General features: G+C 56.5%; 2 protein-coding genes across 2 annotated transcripts in view; one reads left to right on the top strand and one right to left on the bottom strand.

Moving 5' to 3' along the window:
- The window catches only part of GRIK5 (glutamate receptor, ionotropic, kainate 5), a 79,438-nt gene extending 69,019 nt beyond the window's left edge, over positions 1-10,419 (bottom strand). The window contains 6 exon segments of the mRNA XM_011936566.1: positions 274-452; positions 3,120-3,285; positions 3,391-3,488; positions 5,853-6,017; positions 6,337-6,465; positions 9,957-10,419. Of these exon segments, the coding sequence (XP_011791956.1) occupies positions 274-452; positions 3,120-3,285; positions 3,391-3,488; positions 5,853-6,017; positions 6,337-6,415 (687 nt within the window). The 5' untranslated portion in view covers positions 6,416-6,465; positions 9,957-10,419.
- Positions 9,197-10,863, top strand: part of ZNF574 (zinc finger protein 574) — a 13,506-nt gene continuing 11,839 nt past the window's right edge. The window contains exon 1 of the mRNA XM_011936560.1: positions 9,197-9,679. Within this exon, the coding sequence (XP_011791950.1) occupies positions 9,502-9,679 (178 nt within the window). The 5' untranslated portion in view covers positions 9,197-9,501. The remainder of the gene's footprint in view (positions 9,680-10,863) is intronic.

A 10,863-nucleotide genomic window follows, 5' to 3' on the forward strand; every position in this document is an offset into this window, starting at 1 on the left:
GCACTGCCCTACATACTTTACTTGCCACTCACTCATTATCCTCACAACCCACTGAACAGGGACTATACACAAGCAGATGGGGTGACTGCCCAGGACCACACAACCAGGAAGCAGGCGGGCTGAGAGACAAACTTTACAATTATCATCTTCATGGAGGAAGAAGGTCTTGAAGCCCCCTTTTGACTCCTGAGGCCCATGGGCATTGGGTGACTTGCTCAGTCACCCCAAGTTTCTGGCCCTAGTCCTTTGGGAAATTAGAGGTAAGGGGCTCACCTTACGGAGGATGAGGTGGGAGATGGAGGCGTTGGCATCGATGATGATGGTGGACACCTTGTCATCACGGATCTCCTTGAGCAGTGGCGTGGGGTCCCGGCTGTCGTCCAGCATCCTCACTGACAGCGTCTCCTTAGAGATGAGGAAGCCACGCACCAGTTCCTCCAATCGCAGCAGGCCTGAGGGAGGGGTGGGGCCTTGGGTTGGAGCCCTTCCAGGTACCCAGGCATGGCATAGACACTCACTCTTCCTCAACATGGGGCAGCTGGGCAGAGGACTGGAGGGTGGAGGGTGTGCAAGGACATGGGGCAGCTGGGCAGAGGACTGGAGGGTGTGCAAGGACATGGGGCAGCTGGGTCCCATGGGGTAATGGGCTTGGGGACTCCAAGCCTGGGCCCTCCCCAATTAAAATCCCAACCTAGACCTCTTCCTAGAACTCCAGATTCCTGTCTCTGCCACCTTCCTGACCCCTCACTGGGGTGTCTGACAGGCATCTCATGCTTAATCTCTTTGCTCAACCACCACAGCTTTCCCGTGTTGGTGAACAGCATCTCCAGTGTGCCAGTCGCTCAGGCCAAAACTCTGGCTTCCTCTCTTTCACACCCAATCCATCAAGGCCCTACCTTCCAAACACATCAGATCCCCTCACCCCATGCCACTGTCACCACCCTGCCCTGAGCCACCACCAATTCCTGCCTGCTGCAATCCCCAAGCCTGCTCCTGAGTCTGTTCTGTACACAGCAGCCAGAATGATGTGGGTTAGATATGCTCCTCCTCTGCCCTAAACCCTCGAATGACTTCTCAGTTCAGTCAGAGTCCTTGAGGCCGAAGTCCTCACAGCTTCCAAGGCCCCACACAATCTGCCCACCTCACCCCCTTGTTACTATCCAGACTGCAGGAGTTCAAGACCAGCCTGGCCAACATAGTGAGACACCATCTCTTTAAAAAAAAAAAAAAGGTGCTTGTTGAGCATGTGCTCTGAGCCAGGCTCTGCTCTTGGTATTGGGGGTCAGCCGTGAGTGAAGTAGACCGGGTACAGGATGAGGAGATGAGTGGGGCAACAAACACCGCAAATAAGTGCATTACATGGTTAGAAGTAATGAGTTCTATGTTAAAGCAGAAGTGAGTTATGAAGACTGGGAATCCAGTGTGGGTGTGGGGTACAACTTTAAATGAAATGGTGGGCGGGGGCCTCACTGAGACACTAGAGTACAGACTGATCCCTAATAGCCTAATACCAAGAGCCGGGCCTGGCACACAGCAGCTGCTCGATAAACACCTTTTTTTTTTTTTAAACCACCCAACCCACAGCCCTTCCTCTCCCCACCACTCACTCTCTGGGCTTGAGCCACACTGCCTCCTTGCTGTTCTGCACACACCACAGTCTTGCTCCTATCATGCGGCCTTCACGCTGGCTGTCCCCTTGGCCTGGAACCCTCTTCTTTCACATCCTCACATGGCTCCCTCCTTCCCCTCCTCCAGGTCTCTACTCCAACGTCACCTTCTCAATGAGGCCCTCGCCCACCATTTCATTTAAAGTTGCACCCCACGCCCACACCCTTCTTCATAAGTCATTTCTACTTTTCCATAGAACTCACTATTTCTAACCATGTAATACACTTATTTATGGTGTTTTTTGCCCAAGTCCTCTCATCAGAATGTACTTGGACTACTTCACCCACGGCTGACCCCTAATACCAAGAACAGCGCCTGGCACAGAGCAGGTGCTCAATAAATATTTTTTAAGAGATGGGGTCTCACCATGTTGCCTAGGCTGGTCTTGAACTCCTGGCCTCAAGCCATCCTCCCACCTTGGCCTCCCAAAGTGCTGGGATTATAGGCGTGAGCCACCACGCCTGGCCCAGTAAATACTTCTTGAAGGAGGAATTCCTTCTAGAAGCTATGGAGCACAGTCCCTCCCTGCCTCAAGCTCCATACCCACAAATCCACCAGTCTACCAGACATCTCACATGAATGTCTCAAAGACACACCATGCCCAACGTGTGCCCCTGATGAATAGTGTTCCTCCTCAGCAGAGGCCTCACACCATCCCTAGCCCCACCCTCTTCTTTCCATCACTGCCTCTCACATCACCCTGGCCCCCTCATTCCAACTGCCACCACCTGGGCCCAGACCAGTGTCGCCTCTCCCCGCCTTTCGCTTGTCTCCTTGCCACCCCTCTTGTCACTCTCCAGCCTGTTCTCTACACTGCAGCCTAAGCGCTCTTCCTAGAACACGAATCTGACCCTGTCCCCTCGCCCTGCCCTGCATGGGGACCTCCCATGGCTCCCATCATCTCTTGCTTCGTTGTTCCCATATTTCAGCCACTGGGAGCATCTGTAAGCCTCTTGAAGGGCCGTGCTCCCTGGGCCCTCTACCTCTGCCCTTGCCACACTCTGCTTAGAACCTGTTCCCTCTTTCTTCCCACACTCTTCAGGTTCAGCTTGGATGTCTCCTCCCAGATGGATTAGGATCCCTCCTATGTGATACCAGAGGCTCCACATGCCTCTTGGCAGCACACGTACCACTCTGTATCACAACAGCTCAATGACCAATGACCTCCACTAGAACCGGAGTTCCAAGCACCCAGGGACCACACCCAGGGCCTAGCAGAGGGCCTTGACATGACAGGTGCTTAGTCACCATCTGGGGACTAAATGGATCTCTTTGGGGAGAGAAGGGGTCTGTGGAACCAGAGGCCTCGGTTTCTGAAGATGGGAGAAGAGCCTGGTGTCTGGGTGCCCCAGGGTTCTAACTAGCGGGCAGTGAACCACTGTGTGGGACACCAGATCTCTTGGGAAGGGGTGTCTGGGGAACAGAAAACAAAACATCCAGTTCTCCCTCACACTCAGCCTTGGCGCAGATAAGGCTGGCCGAGGGGTAGTTGAAGGACTTGAGGATTCGGGAGACTGCCAAGCTGACGTCCTCGTTACTGGGGTACAGGCTGACAGATGCGAAGCGAAGGTACTGAAGGCGGGGTGTCTCCTCGGGACCCACCTTGATGTGGGGGATCTGGACAGAGAGGAAACTTTGGCCTCCATCCTGCTTCTCCGCCCAGCCCTTGCCTCCCAGGGACCTATTCCCCGCAAAGCCCCAGGCCCATGCTCCCCACCTCACCTCCTTCTCTCCACAGATATGGCTCACAGTGGAAGCAGATGCTGGGCTGGAGGAGGGCCCGAGGACAGACACAACCCCTTTGGGCAAGATCTGACACACTGCAAGGGAAGGGGAAGAGACCACAGAGTCAGGGACCCCCTGCCTCCTCTACTTCCCCATCTCTCAGGGAGCCCCCATGGCCCAGGAGAGGATCAGACACTGGCAACTGCCTGATCCTCTTCTGCCATCTGGGACCCAGAAGGACAGCCTCTGACCCCACCCAACAAGTGAACATGAGGGGGCATGAGACAGAGAGAGATGAGGACACAGCAACAGAGGGACAGGTCAGGCCAAGGGAGATCAAAGGAAGGGATAAAGAGAAAGAGACACCAGGGGCCTCCTCTGCCTGCAAAGCCTGTGCCTAGTCTCTCAGCCACTGTTTTCTCAACCTTTTCAGCCATGCCACAATCCACAGTGCACTCACTACCTCCTCCCCTGACCCCGCAGCCCAGGTCCCCCCTGGAGCCTCCCCATACTCCAAACACCACTCTCCTGCTTTACCTACTTCCTCCTCTTTCTTCTGCTCTCTTCCTTCTTAGACACATGTGTGTCTCAAGACTGGGAGGTGGAAAGCTGCTGTTTTTGCTTGTCCAGTGCCTGTTTTCATGGCAGAACCCTAACTTCTCCTGGGGGAACTATCCCTGCCCTTCAGTCCAGTGTTCCCAGGATTGACTGGCACCTGATACAGGCCTTGGGGAGTCAAAGAACTCCATTCTTCTAGCCATAGCAGCTGGTTCAGAGATATGTATGGGCGCAAATCAGACCATGGAGCACCTTCCCCAGGTCTTTTGCTACAATTACCACTTGGTTTGCTAAACCGGTGAGACGTAAGCTTGGTGCTGCTGGGGCCATCTCACCACCAGTTGAGAGAGCATTTCTGAAAATGAAGCCAACTCAGAGGAAAGCAGGCCTCAAAGGTAAAGACAGAGAGATTCTCCAGGATGTCATTTGAATACCTGAATCCAGCCATGCCTGAAACAATCCTAGGCCATCGTTTGAACACCTGGATTCAACCATGCCTGAAATTTGTCCGTAGGTCTTTTGGCGACATGGGCTAATATGTTCTCTTTTTTCCTTAAACCAGGCTGAGTTTGGTTTCTGCCACCTCTAACTAAAGGCGTCATAACTGAACACCTCATTTCCTCCAAACTGGCTCCTTCTGGACCTTCCACACTGGTGAGGGCCCCACCATCCACACAGACCAGATGCCTGGAAATGGTCCTTGCCTTCAATCTCTCTCCTGACAGCCAATTAGTCACCACGTCCTGTCTCTTCTTTGTCCTCAAATATCTCACATCTGTCCCCTTCTCTTCAACCCCTTGGCCCCTGCCCTAGTTTAGGACTCTCAACTCAGAGACATATACCAGAGTTCTCACTCATCACCCAAATCCAGCCTCCAGATTCTCTTTCCAGAAGCCTTGCTCCCTGGTATAGACCTATCAATGGCTTCTCAGTGCTTGTGGATGAAGGCGGCATCTTTCACCCCAGCACTGTAGGCTCCTTGAGCCGGCCTGACAGCCTGCATAGCCTCGCTTCCTACTGCCCTGTCACACTTAGCTCTGAAGTCTCTCACAATCTCTCTAAATATGTCCTGTGGATTCAGGATGGGCTCAACCCCACACACCCTCATTCCTTGGCTCCAAATATTTCCCTCTGCTCCCACCCTGATCCCCACCCCATCTCCAGACTCTAGGCACATGCCTGGAATGCCATCTGCCTCCTCACCCTCCATCCCAGCTTCTCCCAAATTGTACTCTGTGCCACACCAGCCAAAAAAGCCTGTGAAACGCCATACCCCATTCTCCCTCTTAGTGATCTGAAACATGCAGTAACACCATAAAGCCTCTGATAAGGCCTGTAGGAAAGAAACCTGTCTAAAACATATTTTATGGCAGCATCTCCCGAAGGTCTAACTGCAGCACATCTGTTCAAGTGACACCTTCGAACATTCAGCCCATCAGTATTCCATAGACACTTCCACACCCCCGTCATGTGGCCGGCCGTGCTTGGAGCCATGCCACTCCTTCTATATCCTGTTCACCTTTCAGAGCCCAGCTTCAGACTAGCTTTCTCCAGAATGCCTTTGCTGACCCTCGTGCAAGCCTCCTGCCCTCCATGCCTGGGGCTTGTTATTAAGCTCTGAGGGCTAACAAGCATCCCCAGCCAGCTGGGATGACAGGGCTTATCTTTCCAATGCCACCCCGTGTTCCTCCAGAGCAGACCTGGGGCTTATGCTCTCCCTCTTTTCCAACCTCCAGGCCCAGCAGCGACCATGTCTGGGAAGAAGGCAGAGACAAACACAAAGGAAGGGGGAAGATGGAGCGAGAAGAGGACAAGGCCAGGCCAGAAGCCAGGGGCAAAGGGATGGACTGAGGGCCACCAGCCTGCCCTGCCTCACCCCATGCCCCCAAGGCCCCGCTCACTGGTGTCCGTGGTCTCGTACTGGCTGTCCCGCTGCAGCTCAAAGATGTCTACTTCCACTCGGGCCTTGGCTGGGACCTCGATGATCCCGTTGATCTGCTCCCGGGCCAGGGCTAAGGCCAGACGCTCACCGCGGCCACACACTGTCTGATCATCCAGGATTGCAGCTGAGGGGACACAGGGGTTGGGGACCAGACTCCTGAGTCATGAGGAAGGAGGGGGCTGGGGTCTTGGACTCCTGGGCTCTAGGGTGAGGTGGGTGTAGGGACCAGGGGTCTAGACACCTGGATCTGAGGTTGGTGGGAGCTAGGGGTCTGGACTCCTGGGTCCTGGGGGAAGGAGGAACTGGAGGCTGGGACTCCTTGCTGCTGAAAAGAGTTGAGACCCAGGTCCTGAGGGACTGGCATGCATGGGTCCCCAGAGGAGCCCCAGGGCCTGACGGGAGGGTCTCTGAGGACACAGGGGCAGGGTGCGGGAGGGCCTCACCCATGCGCAGTGATGAGAGCACCTGGCAGCTGGGGCTGGCGAAGGCAACAATCAGCAGCAGCAGCAGCTCAGCCGGCATCTTCCTCCCCTCCTCATGGGGACGCAGCTGCCGCGGCCCCCACTCGCCACCTACAGGGAGACCCCCCAGCCCAGAGGGAGATTACTATGTGGTGGGATGGAACCCCTTGGAGGCCTGCTGGATGGGGTGATCACAGAAGCCTTGGGGACATTGTTGGCAAGCAGTTCACAGCTCTGCAAAGCCCTGCTCTGTTTAGAAGCTTGCAATACTGAGGGCATTGCGAGAAGGGAAGCTCAGTTCGGAGGGGAGAGCGGAGGTCACAGTGCTCAGGTGCTGAGTGGGACAGGCTGCAAGAGAGAGGATGGGCACAGCTACTAAAACAGGAGGGGGGCGTGTGAGGTTCTCAGGTAGGAGTGAATTCCTGGGACCAGCCCCACCCTAATAGGAAACCAGGAAGTGCCACCCCCCACCCAGTCCCGCCCCTGTCTCTGGGCAGGCAGCCGTTACTAGGCAACAGAAACCGGCTGGAGAGGATGCGGTGGTTGCTAGGCAACCCCATCCCAGGCCTCACTTGCCACTTTCCTGACGTCCCTGGTTCCCACAATCCCATGGGGAGAGAGGCCCGGACATCCGAGGTCTGGAGCGGAGAGTATCCAGGAGTTAAGAAACTTCGGGAGAGATGGAGAGATGGAGAAAAAGAGAGAGAGGCACACACAGAGCCCCATAGATGAATGGACCTAGAGCAGTAAAAGAGCTAATAAATAAATAAATAAATAAAAAAGCAAAGAGAGAAAAGGGAGGAAACAGAGAAAGTGAAAGAGAGGCTTAGAGAAGGGAAGGACAGAGACTCAGAAAAGGAGAAAGGGCAAAATAAATAGAAATACAAGGGAAGACAAAGGCAAGACAATAGGAAAATGGGGGTAGAAATGGAGAGAAAAGAAGAGAGTTACAGGGAGCTAGGAAGAGGACAAGGAGGGAGAAAGAGGGGAAAGACAGGAGGATGAGGAGGCAAGATAAAGAAAGGACAGAGCAGGGAGAGGAAGAGAGAGGGACAGGCCGGAGAGGTGGAAACCAAGTCACAGGTGAGACACAGGAAGATGGAGACAGAGGATGGAGAAAAGATATGAACCGACCTGGATGCAAACAAGAAGAGCTGGAAGGGAGGAGTCAGTAAGGCAGGGAGTGAGCTGCCTGCCAGAAGTTGGTGCCAAACCACTGCCCCCCACCCTGCTGGGGAGCAGAAGTAAAGGGGTAGATGGTACATCTTTGCTCTTCACAACTCTCCACTCCTAAGGAGTCAGGGATTCTTCTAGGCACCCTGGCCTTCTGCAGGGCAACCACAGGGCAAGGAGTTTGGCCAGACTCACAGCTCCGCTCCCCCTGGCTAAGGGCTGTGCCCCAAGGGAAGGGATGCTTGGGTTTCCATGGAGTGGGGTTACTGTGGGGGGGCCCAGAATGCTGTGAGGTGGGCCTGGACACCGGACTCCACTCAGTCCCCATGGAAGGACAGCTTGAGCTGGTGAAACTGGAATGAGAACTTCGAGGGAAGGATAGAGGCATAAGTCCTTCTGACCATCTCAAGTGGCCTGGAAAACCCAGGCCAGGGATCAGTCTCAGCTCTGCCCCAGACTCACTGCGTGATCTTGAGCAAGTCACCGCCCTCTGGGCCTCTGAGAAGGAGAGAGTGCCGAGTGGGAAGGCATGCTGTACAGGCTGGAGACTGCAAACTATAATGTGGATTACGGTGAAGGCTTGTCAAGGATGGAGGCTCAAGGGATGCTGGGAGACCAGGAAGGAGCACTCACAGTGGGAGGAGTGTGAAGGGTGGGGCTAGGAGAGAGGCAGGAGGGGATTGGGTCATCCTGAGACACCAGGGACTCCTAAAGAAAATCAGGGAGCAGAGGACAAAGGACAGAAAGACTGAGGGAGAGATGGGGCAGAAGGACAGGAACCCACAGGTGGCAGCCAAAGGTGGGAGTGGACAGAGAAAAAGACTATACGACAGGGTTGAGGGGCAGCAGGTGGACACAGATACACACAGAAAGACAGCCCAAGAGGTAGGAACTGAGGCTAAGTGAGAGAGCAAGAGACAGACATGGCCTAGAAGCGAGACATCAAAGGAGACAGAGACTGGGCAGGCAGGGTGTCAGGCAGGCCCAGGACTCATAGCCCCAGAGACTGGGCAAAGCCAGATAAAGGTCAAAACCCAGCAGAGAGCTGAGCAATAGTGGGCACAGGAGAGACATCAGCAAAGGTGAGAGGCAAGGAGGGCCAACAAAGGCACACGGGGTGAGGGAGAAGGCAAAGGGAGATAAGGAAATAGCAGCAGGTACAAGACTTGGGAGAAGGAGAGAAACGGCCAAACTCCGCAAAGAGAGATGGCCAGTTGGAAAGAGAGACAGTATGTCACAGCTGCACAGCAGGCCCATAGAAGAGGAAGGGGCAAGCAGGAAAAGCAACTGGGAGACAGAAAGGGGAGAGGGAGTCAGGGAGAGAAACAGAGGTGGGGAGATGGAGTGAGTGCACTAGAGGGGCACAGTCAGGGACAGGGCAAGTGCCTGCAGGAGGGGCTAGACCCACACAGAGGCACAGCCACACCAAGACACTCAGGAAAGCCAGTGGCTAGACCCACACAGAGGCACAGCCACACCAAGACACTCAGGAAAGCCGTGTGGGGGAGCAGGAGATCCCGGGGCCTGAAAGCCCCCAGATATGGAGAGAAAAGGGAGCAGAAAGGCCACGCGAGGTAACACAGAAGTGGGGAGAGAGAATGGGAGTGGAAAGAGTTAGACCAGCCAGGAAAAGTCAGCATGGACCATGGAGCGGTAGGGCAGCAGCTGAGGAGGGAGGGACGGAGGAGCCGGGCACCCAGAGTGGATCTGGGGGGAAGAGGTGGAAAACTGACAGAGGGAAGACAGCCTCCAAGCCCAGAGGCAGAGAGAGGGAGGAGGACAGGTGAGCAGAGGCACAGAATGGAAAGAGAAGTGGAAAGAGACCTGCCAAGGGAGACTCGGAGAGAGGGAAGCCAGGGTGGAGGAGTTCTGACAGAGACAGGGATCTAAACAGAGACATGCTGAGAGCAGCCTGGGTTAACAGCAAAGAGAGAAGTTGGACAGAGTCAGAGAGGGGCCCAAGAGACACAGAAAATGGGGGCTCAAAAGCGGAAAGACATCTCCAAGAGACAGAGACTGGATGGGATGGGGACAGGGCCAGGGCCCACCGAAGGCAAGCAGAGGATGAGGCTCAGAGGAACAGGAAGAGCCAGTCTGGGACCAGGACGGAGGCTTAGAGACAGCAGGGGCACGGACATGCCAGGGGCCCGGGGTAAGTCAGAGCCTGAGTAAGAGCAGTCAGCCCAGTAGGACCCACAAAGCTGGAGGGCTGGGGGTGGCAGTGAGCTATGTACCCAGAATAAGGGGTGAGAAGAGGTAGAGGTGAATGGACACTGAGGAGATGGAGGGCGCAGAGCAGGCCCCTAGTGGGGGAGGGTACTTGCCAGTCCGGAGAACGGGGAGAATGTGGTGCCCCCCTGCCAGGCGGCACCAAGCCCAGCCTTCCAGGACCCAGAACCCAGCCCAATCCCCGCCCTGCAGACACTCACGGATCCTGGTGGGACGGAGGGCTGGGCTCCCTCGAGGCCCGAGGACCGACAGCGGGAGGTGCTCCGGCGCTGGGTGGCGGTGGGGCTGGGCGGGGGGAGAGGGCAGTCCACAGGGCCCCCTCCCCCGCCGCTGGTCGTGGCCCCCAACTAATCCAAAACGGTGGCTCCACAGGAGCAGGGAGGAAGGACAGGTGGAAGAGGAGAGGGCGGGCCGGGAAGGGGAGGAAGGGGAAAGGAGAAAATGGAGGAGAGAAGGGGAGCGAGGAGAGGGGGAAGGAGCAAATGGAGGGGAGGGAGAGAGGAGAGGAGGAGAGGAAGGTGAAAACGGAAGGGGGGGCACAGGCAAAGCCGGGGGAGGGGGAAGCTGGCCCGGGAAAGGGCCCCCACCCCCTCCCCTAGCCGGGCCGGCCTGGGGGGGCCACAGGGGGCGAGGACTGGGTGGAGAAAAGGAAGGCGGCCATCAGGAGAAGTGGGGGAGGGGAGGGCCTGCTGGGGGAGGGGGCCGCCCCCTTCCCCCCTCCCCCCTGGAGCCTGGGCCCTGCCCTGGTTGAGGCAAGGGCCCAGAGTCCTCAAGCCCTCAGCCCCCACGGGAAAAGCATGCTGGGGGCGGGGAGAGCCCGGGAGTGCAGGGCTGGGGAGGACGGAGGGCTGGGAGACCCAGAGAGGCCAAGAAGGGGGCAAATGAGGTGGAGAGATAGGGAGGAGGGAGAGGAGGATGGAGAGGAGCAGGTGGAAGAGAAAGGCGGAGGAGGGTGGGGTGTCCCAGGGGCTCCCGGTGCTGGGCCTCAGTGGGAGGGCCTGGCCACAGACTCCTGGTCCCCTGTGAGGAGAAGCCGCCGCTGGCTCCAGTCCCCGGCTGGGCCTGCCTCCCCGCCGCTGGCTGCTGCCACCGCTGCCGCCACCGCTC

Source organism: Colobus angolensis, unplaced genomic scaffold, assembly GCF_000951035.1.
Source record: "Colobus angolensis palliatus isolate OR3802 unplaced genomic scaffold, Cang.pa_1.0 Scaffold154, whole genome shotgun sequence".
In the NCBI taxonomy this organism is placed as follows: Eukaryota; Metazoa; Chordata; class Mammalia; order Primates; family Cercopithecidae; genus Colobus; species Colobus angolensis.